The sequence below is a fragment of the Staurois parvus genome, unplaced genomic scaffold (assembly GCF_062004578.1).
Source record: "Staurois parvus isolate SC_StPar_1 unplaced genomic scaffold, SC_StPar_1.0 ptg000387l, whole genome shotgun sequence".
Taxonomy (NCBI): Eukaryota; Metazoa; Chordata; class Amphibia; order Anura; family Ranidae; genus Staurois; species Staurois parvus.
The window spans coordinates 1,391,525-1,415,113 of NW_028318183.1; the positions used below are offsets into that span (position 1 = coordinate 1,391,525).

The 23,589-nt window shown below is 41.6% G+C and overlaps 1 protein-coding gene across 3 annotated transcripts in view; it reads right to left on the reverse strand.

The window, feature by feature from the left end:
• Window positions 1-293: 293 nt before the first annotated feature.
• The window catches only part of MICU2 (mitochondrial calcium uptake 2), a 421,733-nt gene continuing 398,437 nt past the window's right edge, over window positions 294-23,589 (reverse strand). For all 3 annotated transcript variants that reach the window (XM_089685800.1, XM_089685798.1, XM_089685797.1), the window contains 4 exons: window positions 18,815-18,986; window positions 16,907-17,015; window positions 9,627-9,784; window positions 294-5,456 (listed from right to left, as the gene is read on the reverse strand). In XM_089685800.1, coding sequence (XP_089541926.1) covers window positions 5,349-5,456; window positions 9,627-9,784; window positions 16,907-17,015; window positions 18,815-18,986 — 547 coding nt within the window. In that variant the 3' untranslated portion in view covers window positions 294-5,348. The remainder of the gene's footprint in view (window positions 5,457-9,626; window positions 9,785-16,906; window positions 17,016-18,814; window positions 18,987-23,589) is intronic.

Below are 23,589 nucleotides of genomic sequence, written 5' to 3' on the forward strand. Positions count from 1 at the left end.
GGAGCATCAGGCCTGGAATGCAATAGTGCAGGACTTCCAAGCTGCCAAATTCAGAGCTGGCACAGATGCAGTTATCCTTCTACTGTAATTCCTCTCTGTATATATAACATTTTTCAGTCCCAGTGCTTTCGAGCCCTGATAAAGGGGAATTCCAAACCCTCCATTATGCTTTGGCCATTTTTATTAAATGCAACAAATAAGCAAATTTTATCTGGACACACACCAGAGCGGACTGTGGAATTATGCCCACCATCAGAATACATCCAACTGGGACTCCAATTGCACTCATAATACAGATTTGATATTTTATCTTTATTTTAATTTATGAAAAAAGTTTCAAGTAGATACATTAATCTGATTATATTCTCCAGTTACATCCAATACCTTTAAGTTGTATAAAATAAAACACCAAAACATCACCATAGAAATCCATTTCTAAACAGCTTATATATAAATGTATTTTTTTTTTTTAGATAAAGTTTGAGTATGAGAAAAACAACTTTGGTAAACTATTCAACCTGTAAACCCAAACATGTCCACAAAAAAATAAATAAAATGGCCTTCCCCATTTTTTTTCCCTAGGTCCACAATCATATAAAACATGAAGTTAACAGACGGTAATTGTTCTTCAGTATTTGGCACAATCATATTGCTCTGCAGTGACTATCAAACACATGTGCATGGACTACAGGATATTAGCTAATCCAACATTAGAAGGTATAGTGTAACAAAACAAACAAATTAGAAAAATTCTGAAAAGCATAACATGCATATCCAATTCTATATTTTTTTCTATTAAAGCTCAGAATATTTAGGTCCTTTTATGCTATTAGGCATATTTAAAAAGCAGTGAATGTGCAGAATGTTCACTGCAGATAACTGTACATCAGTAACAGTAATTTAAAACTCATGCGCCAGAAAGATTCACCTGCAGTAAATGTTCGGTGAATGTTCCATTCACTGCTCTGTAAATATATTCTTTCGAGTTCCGTTACTCAGCGCATTTTCATGGATCAAGGCATGCTGTCTTAAAGTAGTTGTAAAGGCTCATGGTTTTCTACCTTCATGCAAAACCTTCTGTGTGCAGCACCCCCCCCCCCCAATACTTGCCCGAGCCCCATCTTGATTCAGAGATCCTCTGCACTGTCTGAGACAGCAGCGGCAGCCATTGGCTCCCGCTAATGAAAATATCACAGCTAGTGAGGAGAGGTTGGGGGGCAGGGCTGAGCTGCGCTACCTGTGTGAATGGACACACAGCTCAGGGCAAGCCTGCTCAGGTGCTCCCATAGCACGCTGCTTGCTATGGGGGTACAAGGCAGGAGGGAGGGGCCAGGTGTGCCGAAGGAGGATCCGAGAAAAGGAGGCTCAGGGCTGCTTGGTGCAAAACTACTGTACAGAGTTAGGAAAGTTTATATATATATATATATATATATATATATATATATATATATATATATATAAAAAAAAACAAAAAAAAAACCTGTCTTTAATATCACTTTAGGTAGCCCATTAATTTTCCATGCATCCAGGTGTGCTTCCAGCCCATTTAAAAACAAAGCTGCAGAATTTTCATCAAAACAGCACAGGACAATGCACACCATATGTGTGTGTACCCTGTACTGCAGGTGAGTTTGTAGCTTTTGTACGAATGCACTGGGGTACAATTCTACATGAATGGCATTGCAATGCATATAATAGAATGCATAAATGTGCATTTTACTGTGTCTTACCTCCGTGCATCAGTGGGAATGGACGGTTAACTAATGGCATATGTTATGGAGCAGATGGGGTATATGTATATTTTGTCCTAATACAATTTTGGTAAAATGTCAGCCATAGATTTTAGCATAGATAGAACGGTACATATTTATTCTGGAATTTATTAAATGGACAGTTCTGATTAGGGGCTCAGGATTTCATAGCCATTAGTTTTTGCCTACAGCTTTGCTTTCTAATACAGTTGTGTCAGAGTAAAACCATGGACAGAGATATTGGTGTGTACGTACCCTTTCACCACAATTGCTTACACACTAGTATTCTCAGCATCTCCATCATACTCATAGAATACCATAAAACAACCTGCATACAGTATTTTATTTTAGAATTACTTAACTATCCACCAGTAAAACAGTAAAGTTTGGAAAATCATCAAGGGCTCCTGTAGTCACGGAATCATCAGTAAACTGCCTCTTATCGCTGCCATATTTATTCTTGAAAATATTCTCATTCATCCACATTTGCTGCTCCCTCTCACATAATGGCTGTTTCCAGTGATGTGTTTGTGAATAAACTGGCCTTTTGAGTAAGGTATTATCAAGTAAGAGTTCTGTGTGCTGGGAAGGTTGTAATCTTGATTGATTATTTAAATACATACTTTAACTTCTCTTATTTTCTCCCTGCTAGTCTGTTAGATATACTACTGAAAGCATTATGTTATATCTGTTCTATTAGCGCAAAAACAAAACTGTTGATCCTGTCAGAAATTCAGGGCTGTCCTGTTCTGTATGCTCGTAATATCTTGTGTTAAGAGACATGTGCCCCAAATGTAAAAATCCAATGTTTGGGGCTTACAACCCTGAATATGAATGCTCCGTGGTGGAATGCTGCTAGAAAAGGAAAAACATCTATAACCTTACAAATGGAATTAAGTTTCTGAATTGTATGCATTAATAAATGCACATCCTAAGAGTACATTCACATTTTCTATTTAAAAAAAAAAAAAAAGTGTGGTTTTCAAAAGCCAATTTAAAGCAATGATTAGTGTGATAGGATGTCTAAAGTTGCACCGAGTGCATGAAGCAGTTTAACACGGCACAGCCAGCTACATCACAGTTCCTGTATTGCAATGAGAATTTACGGCTTGTCCAGGAGCTTCCTAGGGGTGCAACACCAGAGGAAATGTTAGCTGTCAATTTGCACTTACTAGGGGATGTTGCCACACATATTATACATTACATCCTGTGGAATTCAGCTCTCTATTATTGGACAACTGGTAGTACAACATCAGATATAAGTTATCAAGAGCAGAGGTGTGAACACACTCTGTGCTGCCTATCACAATTCCCTAATAATCTGTGTGCAAGTGTTCTAGTTTAAAACGTAAAGCTACTTCTGAAGTTAATATGCAAAATAGCTTTCAGGTAAACCTACTAAATTAAACCTATTCCAGGACACTATGCACCATAGGATGGTAACATTAGGCAAAGTGCTGCCTGTCTTCCAAAATATGTCTCCCTTCCACATGCCAGGGTTCTGTGTCTGCGCAATCTATCACTAGACCTGAGCAATGGGAATGTGAGGTTGTGCCTTAGTCTATGCAAAAACTGATTTTCAGCCAGTACTGCATACTGTAGGTGTACAGTGCACAAAGGAACACTATACCCAGTGCAATCTTTCAGGAGGAGTTCGTTTACAGGTTTGCTTTAGGACTGTTTTGGAAATATGAGCATAAAATGTGAATATCAGAATGGACAACTAGTGGAGTTCCAATTTTTAATCCCATTTGGATTCTTTTAGTTTCTTTCTTTATAAATTGGTCCAGGTATTCTAATATGTAATAAACAAAATGAGTTTATGTACTACAAATACTTGCGGTTTACCAGATATAAGCAGCGTAATATTTCAGCTTATGCCATACATATAAATAAATGGATGAATCAAAATGTATTGAAACACTTCCCAGCAATGGAGAATGACTTCAGTCTCTTAAAAGGGGAAAGAACTCCATTAGTAGAGTATCTATTATCAAGAGTATCATTTAGTATAGGACAAGTCGGCAGAGTCTATTGTGTGTATGTATATAATAAAAAAAATCTTGTCCTGAATAAACTTTGGTTCCCCAAGGTGCATTTCAATCTAAGCTCTTGACCTGACAAAATGTATGGGACTACTTTTTATAAATAATTTCTAGTGAGGTTGGGACATGCTGTCCTTATACGCATCCAAGACACATTTAGACTTAGGAACAACAATATGTTGTCATGCTGCTGGCTGGCTAGTCTCACTGCCTAGAACACTGTCAACAACTTTTATAATAAAAAATATGTATGCTTTGTCCAGTAAAAATGCATTGTTACAGAAAGAAAATACTGTACATATAGAGGTTTAAAAGGGATTTGAAGGTACAGTAACCCATGTCAACTAATGAGAAAATCTGATTTTTGTACTTAAGTAAAATTGTTTTCTTGGACTCTACTGAGGGACACAGTAATTCAGAAACAGCTGGGCTATACTGCTGCCTACAAGAAGTTTGGGCACTGACAAACAGAAAAAGTGTAAGCCAGCATCTTTATAACCCCTCCTCTCGCCAGCACGTGAACAAGCAGTACCAAAAACACGGCAGTGTAACCCATTAGACTCAAAGAAAAAGGTTTTACTGTACCAATAATATAGCTTATTTTCTTTATTGGCTATTGTGGGATACAGGAATTCAGATACAGATGTCCAAAAGCAATCCAGCTAAGGGGTGGTCAACATTCACTGAAAGGTCCTCAAAAAGGGAACACCAGACACCCAAATATGAACTAGATGAGTTGGAGTGCCTTGCAAGTCCCAGGCAGAACCCCAATAAACTTGAGGCAATGGTAGAAGACTGCGCTGCCTGGAAAACAGCGTCTTCAGAAAGAGACTATTGGTACTTTGAACCTGAATCAGAGATGGTAGCAGGGGACAAAACTTGCTTTTTTTTTTACATGTAGGGAGTCTGAAATGCCACAGAGACACTGAAAAAGTGCTAAGGTTTGCTAATTTGATTCATATTGTATGGTTGAGCTATGCAATAGCATATCATAGCTTCTTACAATGATTTTAATGCAGACTTTTGTATATATTGAAAGGTAGCCTATCTGGTGTGGAATAGAAAGTGCTAAATACTATACTAATCTTTGGTCAAGTTTATTACTGTAGTCACATTTAGTCTATTAGTTTAGCTTAATACAGATAAATATATGGACATAGGAGCTCTTACTATTTCAGTGTCCCACTCTCTGCAGGTCTAAAGGAGCTCAATGCCTCTAGGGCACATTTGTACTTTGTGTTAGTGTACATATACATTTGGAGCCAGGTTGTGCACAGAACCAGGATTACTCCATGGAGGTTCTTTATGTGCATCAGTGAAGAAGTTTTATCAGCTCTGCAGTGAGTGGAGCACAGGTACATAAGAAGCATACAAGGGACAGTATGACTTGTGCTAGTTCTACAAGTCGCTGAGTACACAGACAAGGTTACCCCACTGGAACAATGAATGAAGAAGGCACAGTTTAAATACATGGCACATTGCTGTATACAAGTAAACAAATCAAACTAAAAAAGAGCAATCAAGTCAAGAGGACACAGACAACACAAATGCTTTAAAAAGGGCTTTTTCCAGCTTGCTTCAAGGCTTCATTAGCGCCTTTAATGGTCTCTCGCTTGACACATTTCAAGTAACCCTGAAAGCCTTGTTGTTGGGGGACATGCTGTAGAAAACGAGAAAGAGAGTGTGAACGGAGTGACATCCAATACCTAAATAGTCTTTAATGATTTACAGGACACAAATAGCAGCGTGAAGGATGTAACAATGAGACAGTTCTACCAGTTATATAGAAATGTCTGGAAGTAGATATTTTCCTCAGTTACACACATGTATTTAGGTACAAATTTCACAACAGGCACAATTTACAAAAACATAATGTGCGTGGAAATTTCATTACCATTTGTTATCTCCTTTATCATCAAAAGTGTATTTTACAACTCGCTAAGGCTAATTGGTACACTTGCAGTTGGGAGACAGTAAAAAACTGAGCCTCCTTTCTGAACCGCTCTCCCTTAAAGTGGTTCCCCACCCAAAATTGGAAGTTCTACTTTAAGACATCCTGCCCACCTCTTCTGCCTAACTTGGCATGTAAGCTGCAAAGGCAGTAGACAGGGTTGTATACATGCCCTGGTAAAAGGGATTCTCCTTGTAGTCATTCAACTTAGTTGGGTTGCGACACACTTGATTGTAATACACATGGATGCAGCATGGTGGGGGGATGGCGGGGGTGTGATTATGTGTTTCAAAGCCTCCTGGCTTCTTTCTCAAGTCTCTGAAATGCATAGCCATATCCACTGATCTTCCCACCAGCATGTGACTGGCAATGTCTGCCGACTACAGTGGTTTCCTTTAATAGTGGACAGCTCTGTCCTTTCCGGCTTCCAAGGAGTGAAGATCAATCAATTATGGCTTTACAATGTGCTCCAGTCCCTTGCTTCATGTGAGTAGCCAATTGACTTTTATGGTGTTTATTAAAATCTTACTACACTTAGATTGCACCCTCTATTTTGTTTTCTTTGTCAATTGAGGATATCCCAAGACCTCAAAGAGGAGCTGCAGCTGAGGTGTATGTGTAGATGAACCCCGTGTCTTGGCAGTTTTCAGGAATATTTCGAGTTGTTGATTTCTAGGCACGCTTTGTACCATTCAGTTTGTGTTATTTAGAATATTATGTGTGCATGAACCCTAAAACACCACTTCAGCCTGATGATAACAATGGGTGTCAATGAGGTATCTAATGAGGATGGCAGGAACAGGAGCCTTTGAGCTGCTGATAAATTTCACTTTTCATAATAAATAGAAACGTTTTCCAGTGCCACTTCTGGCCCAGCCATCCCAACGTGCTTTTCTCTCACTTACCTCATCCAGAGGACATTTCATTTTTTGTCAGTTTATGTGAGATTTTGAACTGATTTTCAGACTGCACCATTTCCTGTCAATGATATCGCAGCATTCATTTTCTGTAAGCCATCTCCCAGAAGCCTTCACATCCTTGTTGCATTATAGAAGAGGGTGTGTTCACCACTCTGGACCACACCTCCCTCATTACAATGCTACCTTTCTCCCACCAGCAATATAGTACAAATTTGATACAAATGGAATAGATTGTTCAGGTGTGTCCTCCTATTCCATAGTTCTAGTAAATCTAAAGGAAATTGTACAGAGATTGTACAATCAGATTGCATAATGTATGGCCATCTTTATACAAGTACATAGGAGGGAGTGGATGGATATACTCAGTTGTCAGGTCCCGTTCACAGCTCCACATAGTGAAGACATTTCTGCATGCGTTTGTTTTTGGTGCTTTGGAGTGTTTTCACTCTTCACGTATAGGGCAGACCATTCACTTGAAGTGGCTGCCATACACACAACAATCGTCCCAGAAAAGCTCCAGAACTGTTTATTTGGAGTGGAGCACGATGCGTTATGGCAGTTATTGGTGCATTTGCCACACTTGGGGTGAATTTAACATGTAATGACAACACAAACATGATGCACATTTGCAGAGAGTTGCTGAAATGCATGGCAAAGCACACATTTTCTATGCAGTTTGCCATGCATTCGGAAATACACAGATGTGAATGGAGCCTCATTGTTCTGTGTAAACGCACCAATTTCACTTTCAGGCCCCATTCACACCGAGGGTAGAGGGAGCATATGTTTTTTGGCTTGTTTTTCCAGCGTCACACATGATTTCAATGGGCTGTGCTACATGTGGCAAAGTAGCCCATGGGATATTTTGGCTTGGTGCATGTTGCATGTTTTTTACTGTGCATTTTGCGGCATTTGTCATCCGTTTTTTCATGTGTCAAAATGTGTGTTTGTTTCTGTGTTTGGTGTGTTGTTAACAATTAATGACAATGAAAGCGCAGCTAGTTAATTTTAGGTGTTTAAAGGTGGCCATACATTGTTGAATCTGATTGTATAATCCCTGTACGATCTCCTTTAGATTTACCATAACTTTATAATAGGAGAACACACATCTATCCAATCACTTTGTATCCAATCAAGCAGGTCCTTGTATTACATCAGGGGTGTCCTGTGGGCTGCTTTGGGGGCCCAGGGAGCTTAGCATTTGGCCTGAGCCCGTCTGTGGAGACCCTGGGGTAGCCAGGGTAGCCACATGGGGAGAGATGCTGGGGAAAAAATAGTCGATGCTTGAAGGGTATGTTTAATGAAGTCAGTGCAGGATGTGTGTGCTAACAAGATCAGCTGGTAATCTGCTTCCAGGTCTTATTGGCTCCTCTATCCTCTGTCTACATTCCAGGAATTGAAAAGGCTTTCTAAGAAATTTCCCAAAGGCTAAGGTAAGGTCTTATTCTCCAGATCAAAGATAGCTTGTAAATTTTCGCAACTGAGGTACATTAATGGTATATTGGTGCATAGGAGAGCTGGATTTTATGGAAAAAAAAAAAAAAAGAAATAGGTGAACTTAGCCTTTAAGAACAAAAAAAAAATGCCACTGTCAGGTGTAAAATGCAGCAGCTATCAGTGCATCTGCTGCCCAACTGATGGGTCGTTCTGATTGGACAAAGCTTCAGCATTTGCTGGTAGTGTGCCTATATGAATGAATGGGGATAAGAGTGGGCACATAAGCAACACTACGAGCATTGCTTGAGCTTTAGCCAAGCAAAAAGGCACAGCAGCTGGACAGAGTGGGGAGCACACTAAAAACTGCTGCAGATGCCTCAGACACCTCCAGATGCCTGCACTTTAACAATAAAAAAATGCTGCAGTCACATGTAAAATGTTTAAAGCTGAACTCTGGACATGCTCCTGCTCAGACAGTCAAAGAAGATACATGTGATTGGATTAACCTGCCAAAGCTAGTTCTGCTAGGTCATTCTTCTGATCTGGACATCCCTGGCAGACAACGTAGCCAGTTCCATGCACTGCAAAAAGGCAATGCAGCCTGGTTGAGGACCTGACCAAGCCTGAAGCCTGGTACACACAGGTAGTCCCAAGGGGTTGAGCAAAACTGAGGATATCGCTGTACTAACTATGCAATGTTAGTACATCTTCTGGCTGAGCTATTCTGCTCTGACAGGTGGACTACTCCCCTGCCAGAACACACCAGTCTGCATTCACAGCCATTGGCTGCGAGCGCTGATTGGATGCCAGTTGGCTGCTGGTTTTCCAGCATGCCCATTAGGCCAGCTTCTGTTGGACAGGCTGCTGTACACATTGGCCAAATGTCGGCCGGTTTCTGCTGAACCTGCCGATATTTGGCACGTGTGTACCAGTTTTCAGGCTGGACAATGAAAACCATATCAAGCATGAGCAATTAGTTAGCAGCAGCAGGCACACCAAGCTTAACCTTCCTATAAGCCAGGGGTCTCCAAACTATGGCCTTCCAGCTGTTAAAGTACTACAAGTCCCATCATGCCTCTGGGAGTCTTGCCTGTGGCTGTCAGAGTCTTGCAAGGCCTCATGGGACTTGCAGTTCCTCAACACCTGGAAGGCCATAGTTTGGAGACCCCTGCTATAAGCATCAACAGTGTGCTATACTGACAAAACTGTGCAAAGCAGTAGAGCTCTGACCGTCTCAGAGTGCGGCCCCTACCTATACTAGTCTGAGTACTGCTGTGTAGGGGATTACAAAAGATGAATATCAAGGCAAATTCAGGGATTTACAGTTTTATGCAAAAGTACATTTAATACATTTTTAATGAACGACTAACTGGATTAAATGGTGTTTTAACATCTACCCAGAGAGCAGCCTTACATTTTGCAAAAATATGGACTCAATATATGTTTCAGGCACTTCAAAATTTTACATTACTTTCATTCCCTCCAAATGAGTAAATTCACAAAATCTATATACTTCTATTACCTTTAAGCCTCTGTGGAGTCTGTTCTTCAGAACACCCAGGAACTCTCCATGGCTTAAGCAGTTGTCCCCATCCAGGTCAAAGATCTTAAAAACTGTGTCCAGCACGTTTTCTGATAGTTCCTGGCCTGTTGCCACCTTAACAGCTCTCTTGAATTCCGCTAGTAACAATAAATAATTGCTTTGTATTACAAAATGAGAAAGGACACATATTTCACTTACTGTTCGTAAGCAATAATGTCAATCTTAAAATGGAATTCCAGGTATGGATATTTAATACATAGTTACATTGGTCCAAGCTGGACCAATTTAACTATATATAAAATATCTATACCTGGAATTACTATTTAAGCACAATGCCAACCTTTCTGGAAACTGCTGTAGCTCTGAGGTCCAGAAACTAATAATTTTTCTAAATTATGAAACTGCCCTCCAACTGCCTCCTCTCTGTACCAACAAAAATCATGCATGTGGGTTGATTCCACCATGTACACAGCATAGCTACTTTCGAACACTAGATGGCCCAGGACTATGATGGCCATCCCATCCTTCAAACAGAAGAGGCATATGCATTCCACAATTTGTTTAGGAGAGGGCTTTGCCAGTACCAATAATATGTTTAACTTGCATCCCTGCATAGAGCAACTCCCCCATTCAGATCCTCAGCCAGACTGGGACCTTCCAAGTCAGTGATAGTTGCCAGAAATGTTATAGTTACTTACTCCCTGTGCAGACCTTTGCATTACCTGGCAGAGGGAAATTTTTAACAAATGACAGAAATCAGTGCTGAAAGAAAATAAAAGGAAGCTGAATGATAAAGATTATTTGTGATGATGGCATGGTATTTTATTTAGGATAGTCCATATAGTTTTCAAAGAGCTGCAGTAATCTATTATGTAAATGAAAGTCTGTTTTATAAATAAAATATAATATTACACTATATAAAATATGGTTCATTTTGTTCTGAATTCCAAAGAAAAAAAATGTTTTGCCATATAAATATAAAATCTCACATATTGATATTTAAATCCTCGGGCCCCTCCTCTTCTCCATCTACACCTCCTCCTTTGGCCAACTGATACACTCCCACGGCTTCAACTACCACCTCTACGCCGATGACACGCAAATCTAACTCTCTACCCCTCGCCTCACCCCTTCAGTCTCCGTCCGAATCACCTGCCTACTGAATGACATATCAGACTGGATGTCACTCCGCTTCCTCAAATTAAACCTTTTCAAAACCGAGCTCCTAATTTTCCCCCCAGCCCGTGCCCCCCCCCACCTTCTCTATCACGACCAACAACGCCACCATCAGTCCCACCCTGCAAGCCAAAGTCCTAGGTGTCACTCTAGACTCAAATCTGTCCTTCCAACCCATGTCCAATCGCTGGCAAACTCATGCAGGCTCCACCTCCGCAACATCTCCAAAATACGTTCATTCCTAACCCCAGACACTACTAAGCAACTCATTCACTCCCTTATTATCTCTCGACTACTGCAACTCCCTCCTCACCAGCCTACCTCATCTCAGACTATCTATTAGATTGTAAGCTCGAAAGAGCAGGGCCCTCGATCCCCTCATGTTTTGCATTGTATTGTTATTGTTCTGTCACATGTTCTGTCCCCCTTTGTAATGTACAGCGCTGAGCGAACCATTGGCGCTTTATAAATACTGTATAATAATAATCCACGCTTCAGTCTATCCTGAATTCAGCGGCCAGACTCATCCACCTTACCATCCGCTCCGCATCTGCCACCCCCCTCTGTCATTCCCTCCATTGGATTCCGATTGCCCAACGCATTAAATTCAAACTACTAACATTGATGTACAAAGCCATTCATAACACAGCCCCAAACTACCTTACCGACCTGATACCCAAATATCACCCAACCCGTACTCTTCGCTCCTCACAAGCCCTCCTACTTTCTAGCTCTCTGGTCTCCTCCTCCCATGCCCAACTGCAGGACTTCTCCAGGACTTCCTCCATCCTCTGGAACTCACTACCCAAATCCATCAGACTGTCACCTACCCTCCTCACCTTTAGGCGCACCCTGAAAACCCATCTCTTCAGGGAAGCCTACCCCACCCTCTCCTAATAGCCGATCTCATCCACTCCTCCCACCACTCCATCCCCCACAGCCACTTCCTCCTGTATCACTATCCCCTCCCTCCTAGATTGTAAGCTTGAAAGAGCAGGGCCCCTGAACCGCTCGTATATTGTTTTGTTACTGTATTGTCTCATGTACTGTCCCCCACTATATTGTACAGCGCTGAGCAAACTTTTTGGCGCTATATAAACACTGTATAATAAATATATATATATATATATATATATATATATATATATATATATATGTGTTTTTTCCCCCCAAACTATACTTACCTAGGTGGATACAGCATCGGTCTGATGTTGCATCTGTCCACCACTGGCTGTAAGGGTGAGAAGTCAGCGAACACATGACTGCCGATCCGATTGCTGAGTTTTCCCCGCTGCTGTGAGCAGAGGGCAGTGGCACCACTCTCTGCTCTGCCCGCTCCCCCTCCGTGCACAGATCACTGAGAGGCTCAGCCAGGTGCCGCTCCAGACTCTGGGGTCGACCCCAACTTTAAAGTCGGGATCTCTCCCCAGCCTGGACTGGCTGAGCGACTTCAGCTGGCAGCCGGCTTCAGCCCGCTGTCAGCTGAGAAAGGGTCACAGGAGTGCAGAATGAACTGCACTTCTGTGATCCACAAGAGAAGTACAACCAAAAGAGCTTTAATTTCCAGCTAGAATAGGGTAGGATTTTTTTTCATGTTTATCTATTCTTAATTGCGCGGTTTACAAAAACCCATAATTTACAAAGCCCAATAACCCAAATCTAAAAATGAAGCTGAATGAGACATCTAAATATCTCCCATTCACTCCTAGCCTGCTCTGTTCACATAGGATGAGGTTACATGCTCCCCTATACCTGGAGGCACCTGATATTTTGGCAAGCTGAGAGAGAAGAAAGAGCAGTGGGGGAGGCACTGTCACTCTGTCATAAATAGGCAAGGTGAGGTAAAAACTAAAGGAATGCAAATATTTCATTCTGTCTACCTGTGTCCAAGGGAATGTACTATACCACAAAATTCTTTCTTAAGTTGGAATGTTCATTGAAGGTTCCAGAAAGGCCAACACATTTTGTGGATCTGCATCCCCTTCATTTAGGAAAAGTAACTTGAGACTGTAGCAGAACAGATAACACTGGGAAATGGCGGATAAGAAACCTGAAAATGCTATGCAGGGTAAATGTGAGGCCAACAACTGAACATTAGTTCATTCCTTTGGTCAGAGGAACTGCCCCAATTGATGGAGTGCTCACATTCTTTTTGTTTCAACTTCATGTATATCTACATTGCCAAGCGAGCAGCCTACTATTTCTACTGAATACAGACTGTAGCCATCACCCCTAGGCACTTAAGAGTGTTTCATATGAGAAAAACAAAAAAAGCAAGGGGGAGAAAATGTCACTGATTCAGTGTGGTATTTATTACACAACCATAAAAAATAAGGGCAATACTGCACTAACATCTTTGTAATAAAAGAAAAGTACATACAAAACTCCAATAGATGGCAGCCTCCCCTCTGGTGGGTGGCATGGAAATATGCAAAAGCCGGTCTGTGTCAGATGTTGGAGAGCCGCTGTGAACCGCAAAGAAGCATCCAGGAAGGCCTGGACTCCAGCCCCTCTGTACAGAGTGCAGGCAAGCTGCTGTGGACAGCATGGGATAATTCAGGGTGGGCTGGGTATCGTGATGATGATATCATACCTTGACACTTGGGCATGGCAATGTGTTTTGGAGCGGAGAACCCATTTCTCAAGCCTGCCTAACACCAGGAAATGCCGAAATGAATAGATAGTAATCGGACATCATCACTGGTGGAACAACACCCAGGATTACCATGGCAACAGAAATATGACAAATATAATACTAATAATCACAATGGCAGATAGTATCAACTGTAATAGCATAAAGACAGTTTATAAATAAAACTAAAAAAAAAAATTAAAGGGGGAAGAAAAAAAACAAGAAGTTGATAAATTTAAGGCAGTATGTTCATATAACGAAAAGGGATAAAACGATACATCAGTGGATATTATATGCTGTGAGCATCAGGGGATTGGATTAAAGGATTATACTGCACATTAAAGACATAAATTAGCCACATCTAAAAATTTATAAAAAACACATGAAAATAGATAAAAGCATATAAATGGTGATTATCTATAAACACAATGTACAGAGTTTGCTAATAAGAGGTGTTTGGTATACCTAAAATGCAAAGACTAAAATCAAACATATATACATACAGCATGTGTATAAAAATATATTTATATTTGTATATACACTATATTGCCAAAAGTACAGTTGTGCTCAAAAGTTTACATACCCTGGCAGAAATTGTGAAATTTTGGCATGGATATTGAAAATATGACTGATCATGCCAAAAAAATGCTCTTTTAGGATGATGATCATAAGAAGCATTTTATTATCAAACATTTGTTTGGCTCCTTTTTAAATTATAACAGAAATCACCCAAATGGCCATGATCAAAAGTTTACATACCCTGGAATGTTTGGCCTTGGTACAGACACACAAGGTGACACACATGGGTTAAAATGCCAATTAGAGGTTAATGTCCCACATCTGTGGCTTTTTAAATTGCAATTAATGTCAGTGTATAAATAGTCAATGAGTTTGTTAGCTCCTACGTGGAAGCACTGACTAGGCTAGATACTGAACCATGGGGATCAGAAAAGAACTGTCTAAAGTCCTGCATAACAAGGTAATGGAACTTTATAAATATGGAAAAGGACATATATAGATGTCTAAAGCCTTGAATATGCCAATCAGTACTGTTAAGTCACCTATTAAGAAGTGGAAAGTTTGGGGATCTCTTGATACCAAGCCAAGGTCAGGTAGACCAAGAAAGATTGCAGGCATAACTGACAGAAGAATTCTATGGGATTCAAAGAAAAACCCACATTCAACCTCAAAAGAAAAACAGGCTGCTCTGGAAAAAGATGGTGTGGTTGTTTTAAGGAGTACAATACAGTGATACTTGGACAAAAATGAACTGTTTGGTCGAGGTGCCAGAAAGAAGCTTTTACTGCACCAATGCCACAAAAAAGCCCAGTTACAATATGCCTGACAACACCTTGACATGCCTAACCAGGCCTATTTGTGTCATTGATGCAGTAAAGACTTCTTTCTGGCACCTTGACCATGCAGCTCATTTTTGTTCAAGTGTCATCATAACAACCAAACTGTCTTTTTCCAGAGCAGCCTGTATTTTTCTTGTAGTTACATATGGGTTTCCCTTTGTATTCCGAACAATTCTTCTGGCAGTTGTGGCTGCAATCTTTCTTGGTCTACCTGACCTTGGCTTGGTATCAAGAGATCCCCAAACTTTCCACTTCTTAATAGGTGACTTAACAGTACTGATTGGCATATTCAAGGCTTTGGACATCTTTTTATGTCCTTTTCCATCTTTATAAAGTTCCATTACCTTGTTACGCAGGACTTTTGTCAGTTCTTTTCTGATCCCCATGGCTCAGTATCTAGCCTAGTCAGTGTTTCCATGTGAGAGCTAACAAACTCATTGACTATTTATACACTGACACTAATTGCAATTTAAAAAGCCACAGATGTCAGACATTAACCTCTAATTGGTATTTTAACCAGTGTGTGTCACCTTGTGTGTCTGTACCAAGTCCAAACATTCCAGGGTATGTAAACTTTTGATCAGGGCCATTTGGGTAATTTCTGTTATCATTATGATTTAAAAAGGAGCCAAACAACTATTTGATAATAAATGGCTTCACATGATCATCATCCTTCAATAAAAGAGCATTTTTTGGCATGATCAGTCATATTTTCAATATTAATGCCAAAATTTAACAATTTCTGCCAGGGTATGTAAACTTTTGAGCACAACTGTATTGGGATGCCTTCCTTTACACACACATGAACTTTAGTGGCATCCCGGTTTTAGTCCGTAGGGTTCAATATTGAGTTGGCCCACCCTTTGCAGCTATAACAGCTTCATCCAGGTCTTTATGGACCTTTCTTTGTGCACTGGTGTGCAGTCATATTGGAACAGGAAGGGGCCATCCCCAAACTGTTCCCACAAAGTTGGAAGCATGAAATTGTCCAAAATGTCTTGGTATGCTGCCGCTTTAAGAGTTCCCTTCACTGGAACTAAGGGGCCAAGCCCAATCCCTGAAAAACAGCCCCACACCATAATCCCCCCTCCACCATACTTCACACTTGGCACAATGCAGTCAGGCAAGTACCGTTTACCTGGCAACCCTCAAACCCAGACACATCCATCAGATTGCTAGATAGAGAAACGTGATTCGTCACTCAAGAGAACATGTCTCCAATGCTCTAGAGTCCAGAGACTGCGTACTTTACACCACTGCATCTGACGCTTTGCATTGCACTTGGTGATGTAAGGCTTGGATGCAGCTGATCAGCTATGGAAACCCATTCCATGATGCTCTCTATGCACTGTTGTGCTAATCTGAAGGCCACACGAAGTTTGGAGGTCTTTAGCTAGTGAATGCAGACATTTGGCGATGTCTGCGCACTGTGCACTTCAGCATACACTGAACCCGCTTTGTCATTTTATGTGGCCTACCACTTTGTGGCTGAGTTGCAGTTGTTCCCAGTTGCTTCCACTTTGTTATACCACTAACAGTTGACCGCGGAACAGGGGTGGACTGACCATTTGGAAACTCGGGCACTGCCTGAGGACCTGGGGTCAGTAGGGGGCCCCATGAGATGCCCCTTTTTCATAGGCTTTTTTGAATTTGGGCAACAACACAGGGGCCCCATGATCCCCTATTGCCCGGGTGCCCCATGAGTTGTCAGTCCGCCCCTGCCGTGGAATATTTAGTAGCAAGGAAACTTCATGGACAGACTTTTATGCACAGGTGACAACCTATCACGGTACGACGCTTGAATTCACTGAGCTCCTGAGAGCGACCCATTATTTCACAAATGTTTGTAGAAGCAGTCTGCATGCATAGGTGCTTGATTTTATACACCTGTGGTCATGGAGGTGATTGGAACAAAATGAATTCAATAATTTAGAGGGGTGTCTCAGTATCTTTGGCAATATAGTGTTTGTGTGTGTGTGTGTGTGTGTGTGTTTTACATCCACAATATAGAAAAAAAAAAAGACCTCAAAACAATGCTTCATACATTGAACTGGGCAGTGTTGCTGTAATAAAAGTATTTTTGATGTTCTCACCTAATTTCACCGCCCTGTTTGCCACACTAAACATCTTCACTGTGATGGAGAAATCCTCCAAGTTGTTCATAAAATGATAGAAGCTCTTAAATTCCTCCAAGCTGATGCTCTAAAATTACAAAGTTACAATTACAATTACTAAGAGTAGCACAAGCTATGATTCAGTATTTTCTGTGTGCGCAAGAAGAGGCTGTATATGACTTTATATATTTATACGACAACATGATGCCTCCTGGTTAACGTTCCCTTACACAACTGTATTTCTGCATTCAAAATCTAGCTGATACCAACATGCAGGACACAGAATGATAGCCAGTCCAAAGCAAATCTCATCTATTTGGCTACAGCTTGCACACTGCCTGATACTTGAGGCAAGGCAGCATAGAAGTAGTCATTTATTAAGTATGTATGGCAGCTAACTGCCTGTCTAAAATACTGTTTTAAAGCTCAACCAGATTTTCTGATTAAAATGGTTAAATACTTTACAAGCACATCAAATCAAAACATCTTTAAAGTCTTATCGTTTTTTTTATTATTTTTAGAAAACAGCCATAGCCTAAATAGAAAAGCATGTCCTCTGCCAGAATGCTGAAGAGAAGGACTCTTACCCTCTGTGTGGAAGCAGTGGTTTCCCTGAGAGGTCTGATGAGCCCCTTTTAAAAGTCAGAGCCAGACCTCTCCAATCAGCAGGGAGCATGAGCTTTGCTGACTGCAGAGCCATAGGCCTAACTTTCAAAGGCTGTGTTGGACTTTTGCTTCCATAGAGAGAACAAAGGCTCTTTCCTAAATGCATGTAAAACATGACATGGAAAAACCGTACCACACATGTAAACCCGGTTGACAATCTGTAAGTATGCATATTTCATACTTGGCCGATTCCTGTGGAAGTGGAGAATCACTGTAGTAGTTGCCGTTACTATGTGATTTTCTTCCAGGTCTCTATTTTTATCAAAGAATGCAAAGCGTTTTCTGATTGGACAAGGTGGAAAGGCAAGGCAGTGATGTCTTGGATCTTCCTCTCATCCAATCAGAGAATGCTTTGCATTAATTGAGAAAAATGCAAGACATTCTCTCTATGGCAGCTGTACCGAGCAGGCAATCTTGTGTTCATTACACAGCAGGGCAGCCGCCCAGCATGGGACCCGGAAGACAGCAAGGGTCACTGAAGCAGTGGTGACTACAACAGCGATTCCCCACATCCACAGGGTTCAGCCAGGTACAGAATATGCATACTAACACTGGTCCACTGGTTCGAATTCCAACCACAACACTACCTGCCTGAAGTTTGCAAGTTCTCCCTGTACCTGTGTTGGTTCCTCCCACACTCCAAAGACATGCTGGTAGGTTAATTGGCTGCTAAATTTGCCCTAGTATGTATGAATGTAAGTTAGGGACCTTAGATTGTAAGCTCCTTGAGGGCAAGGACTGATGTGAATGTACAAATATACATGTAAAGCACTGTGTAAATTAATGGCGCTATATATCTGAAATAAATAAAAAGAAAATTAAAAAAATGGAATTCTGCTTAAAGCTAATCTATTTAGGAAATAACTTATCTGTCGTCATAGAAATGTCTCCTTTAATTGGCAATAGCACTGGATCAACTGTGGGTATAAAATTGTGTATATGGAGGTTTTCTATTTGTGTGTTTTTTGCTTCTTTTTTTCTTCTTTTTCTACTGGTTAAGCTAGATGAACTTGTATCTTTTTTTCAACCTGTGTAACTTGTCCCTCTTGTAAAGTATGTATGAAAGAAAAATTTAAAAACGTAACTTGCAAAGCTTATTGTTATGGTAACGACAGCATGAGTGAGACACCTGGCAGAAAACAGATTGCTAGGAGGGTGATCAGAGGCAAACATTGCAATGTTATTTTTATTGGCTCTCATAGTAATAGTTGCTGAACACACTTCGCCTGGAGGAATCCTGGATTTCACATTCTGCCAGTAGATGTCATTGTTCTCCTCGTCAGTGAAGAAAAGCAGCCACTCTGCAAAATCCTCCTTTCTCATGAAGTTCAATCCCTTTGAGAACTGGGCAAACTCCATTTCTTGAACTTCTGTCTGTAAATTCTCCATAAATCTAAAATAATAAAGGATAAAGACATATTAGGAAAACAAAATATATCCCTCAATCACTAGTACATATAAGCCAGAACAGGCAAAAACAGAGCTCTTATAAGACATGTACAAAGAGTGATCTTATTAAAGTGTATCTGTAGCCTTGGAGCAATCTGTATGCTGTAAAGGAGTTGAAGTAGGGGAGGGAGGATGTGTTTTCCTGAAGGTTTTAGGTTTTTTTTTTTTTAAAAGGTGGTACTTAGGTCCACTGTACACATTAAAGAGAATCAGTGGAGAAACAAACTGCCGCAGCTATCAAGTGCAAGTTGTTCTGATGGGTAAAGCTTCAGCAAAGTGCTAGATATACAGAAAATACTGTAACAGTTGTAAAGTGGGGTCATTTACTAAAGCTGGGTATACACGTTATGAAAATCAACTGGTTCAACAGGAACGAGCGACTTCTGTCAAATGGTCATGCTGAAAAACCAGCATTTGATCAGCGCATTCAGCCAATGGCTACAGAGAAGATTTGCATTCTGGTTCAACATGCTTGTTGAACGAAAAAAGCTCACAGTATATACCCTGCTTGTTTAGATCTCCCTGCTCTTGATACATTACATAAAATATACTATCTTCCAGGGCTTAAATCTAACTGGTGACCAGGGTCAGTGCTTCCACTAGACAAACTAGGCAGCTGTCTAGGGCGCATTGCCACCTAGGGGCACCTGGGCGCAGCACAGGCCAGCACTATCTCTGTGTGGCCTATGGACCTCTTGTATGAATTCTTCATTTCTCTGCAGAGTCCCCCTCTTCTCATACACAGGGAATGATGGTATCTTTACTCTTCACAATTGCCTAACAGCCTGTCCACACACATGACTATTTAGTGTGTGTGTGTGTGTGTGTGTATGTATGTATGCATATATGTATAAAAAATTAAATAAAACAGTATTCCATGTAGCAGTGAAGTGTCGGCTCCCCGTAGGATGGGAAATGATGACATTAGCCCAGGACCCCATGTGGTAAGTAGTCTATGATCAGTGGATCAGTCCGTACATCTCCGGTACACACACTGACACACACACACGATGAATGGGGTGTGTCCAGCGCTGACTTCACCTTCTTCTACACAGCTGGAGCTAATCAATAGGCAGGGGTGTGCTCTGGTTACAGGGTTAACCCTATGTGAGTAGGATGATTAGGGCCCGATGTGTATGAGAGGGAAGCGGTGTAGTGCTGGGAGGCCGCCTGTCCTCACTGAGAGCCGCAGCCTGGACTACACACCCCGGCAGGAGCCATCAGAGGTCAGCTGAGCCTAGGAGGATGGCGGGTCATGGTGGTGACAGGAGGAGGAGGGGGGCAGACAATGGTTGGGGTGTGGGAAGCGGACACTGACTGATTGTGTTGGACACTGCCATGTCTTGAGTGATCCTTCAGCTGAGGGGAGGAGCGGCAGAGGGGGAGGAAGAAAGGACAGAAGAAGATGCTGGGTGTCTGGGGCCAGTGAGGCAGCTGAGCTGCCGCTGTAGTGGGTGTGCTTAGGAATATCTCTTCTACAATACATACAAGTAAGGTAACAATGTTCCCAGATCATCACATGATCAATACATAGGAGAAAGATGGACTGGTGCAATAAAATAATGCCTAAAGGAAATATCCATATACTGGACAAGTAATCAGTGTACCTTACATATGATTCAAGACCTAATTTTCTCCCCCCCCCCTTCCTCCCTTTGTTTCAGGTTAAAAATAGGATGTAATGATTCAAATAATAACACAAGATATGCATTAGGTTAGTTGTTTAAAGGAACAAGTTTTGGAAGTTCAATTGAAATTTGAGGAATGCAGGAAGTTTAAAGATTAGTTTTACTCCAGGACTACTTAAAGATGTTGTATGGGTTCCATCCCAATATGTAGGGTGGATGGATGTCCAGGCATCATTTAGACTGCACCCTTATCCAAATCCATGCACTCTGCTCATTTTCCCATACAAGCTCAGTATCCGCTGGCCATATACCCCACGTCTGCACACTATTACTTCTGTGGACATGCATGTCAGCAGAATGTTACAACAATGTAGTGGTGAGATCCAGTGCATGCATGGTACAGACCGGTCTCCAAGGTATTTACCGCATATGTAGCTGGCTGTAATGATCTACACATGTGCAGTAGTAACATGAAAGGTCACTTGCTATTGTGTATGTATGTGTTATACAGTGATGGCCACTATGTTGAAATATTAGATCTGCAGGGCATTGAGGAGGCGGTGGAGGAGAGCTCGGGATTATAATACAGCTGAAGGCCTTTCAGTGTGATCTGGCTTTCTGTAAACCCATCTGTGAGATAGAGATAGATATAGATATATAGATATGTTACATGCCATCTAATTGTGTCTGCCTCACCCCTGCTCCATGTTCTTCCCAGTCAGCCATACTACCACTGTTTCAAGTGCTTTCTTCCTGGCCACTTGACCCTGCTTCATGCCACTGCGCTAACCTAAAATAACTGTCTGCACTGCCATGGTGGACAACTGCCACTCAAAAACCTACTGACTGCCACTGAACCAACAAGAAATGCCCCACTCACAGCCCCTGCACTGATGTGCATATCTGCACTTGCCATCACTGCACCAACATTCCCTCTGCAGTCACTGCCACAGCGCACTCTACACTCACTAACTTCTTGCCATTGAAATGAATAAACGCCCAAGCGCTAAATGTGACTAGAACTTAGGTGCGTTTACAGGTGTTTTTGTCACCTTTTTTGGCTAAAATGTTCCTCTCTTGAACTTAGTCTTTAAAAGAGAAGTATGGGAAACATTTATAAAAAAAAAAAAAAAAATCATGCTTACCTAGGTGGATGCAGCATTGATCCGATGCTGCATGCATCTGTCCCCCGCCGGCTCTAATGGTGAGAACTCAGCAATCACATGACCTCTGAGTTATCACTGTGAGCAGAGAGTGGTGACTGTCAGTCAACGCTGTCTGCTCTGCCCCAACCCCATACTCACTGGAGTGCTGGACTGTGGAGGGGAGAGAGTGGCTTGCTGAGAGGCCGAGCCAGGTGCCACTCCAGACTCTGGGGTCCCGCGATCCTTCCCCAGCCTGGACCGGCTCTGTGACATCAGCCAGCAGAGGGCTAAAGCTTGCCGTCGGCTTAAAACGAGCCACAGGAGTGCAGAACAAAATGCAATCCTGTGATCCAATGGAGAACAGCAACCAAATGAGCTTTTGATGTACTTCTCCTTTAAAATGCCTGAGACAATTTTACAAATAAAACCCATTGTAATTATGCTATGTAGAAGAAAGAAATCTTCAAAATTACCAGTAGGGTGTGCTGCAGTTACATTTAAAGGTAGGATATTTGCACATACTACACTCCATTAGTAGTTGTAGTACAGTAATAAAACATGCATTTTACAGCATGAGGAATCCCATTAATTCCTATACATGTAGCTCACCTCGATACACTGCAACTTAGGGTGTTTTTCAAATATATGTTATGCTGAAAGATGTTTTTACAGTTTTAAAAGCTTACAGCTTCAAATTGCATTTCATACACAGATTTGCAAATTCTCCATATAGAGGCTAGAGCAGCAATGGGCAAACTACGGCCCGCAGGCCGTATGCGGCCCGGCGGACCTTTTAATTCGGCCCGCGGAGCTAGGCTCCCGCTAGGCTCCTCTCACAGTCCGCCCTGAAGACCGGTGTAGCATGAAAATCTGTCTCCTATGAGGATCTGTCGCCCTCGACGTATCTGCGCATGTGCCGGAGATCGCCGATCGGCTGCTAATGCCTGAAACTGGCACATGCGCAGATACGTCGAGGGGGACAGATCCTCATAGGAGACAGATTTTCATGCTACACCGGAACGGCTCGGGAACACGGCGAGAGAAACGCGCGGAGCAAAGGTAAGTGAATTGACACAGGGGGGACTTGGGGACTTAATATGGGGGATGAATTAATATGCGGGATGAATTACTATAGGGGGGATGAATTACTATATGGGGGATGAATTACTATGGGGGATGAATTACTATATGGGGGATGAATTACTATGGGGGATGAATTACTATATGGGGGATGAATTACTATGGGGGATGAATTACTATATGGGGGATGAATTACTATATGGGGGATGAATTACTATGGGGGACGAATTACTTTATGGGGGACGAATTACTATATGGGGGACGAATTACTATGGGGGATGAATTACTATGGGGGATGAATTAATATATGGGGGATGAATTAATATATGGGGGATGAATTACTATATGGGGGATGAATTACTATGGGGGATGAATTACTATGGGGGACGAATTACTATATGGGGGACGAATTACTATATGGGGGACGAATTTCTATGGGGGATGAATTACTATGGGGGATGAATTACTATATGGGGGATGAATTACTATATGGGGGATGAATTACTATATGGGGGAATAATTACTATGCTTACTATGGGGGAATATTACTATACTTACTAAGAATGACACATACACATCATTCATCTACTCTTGGTCCGGCCCCCCGGTCCAATATATGAACCCATTGCGGCCCTCAAGTCAAAAAGTTTGCCCACCCCTGGGCTAGAGGAATATCAGGGAGCATAGTCAGTAT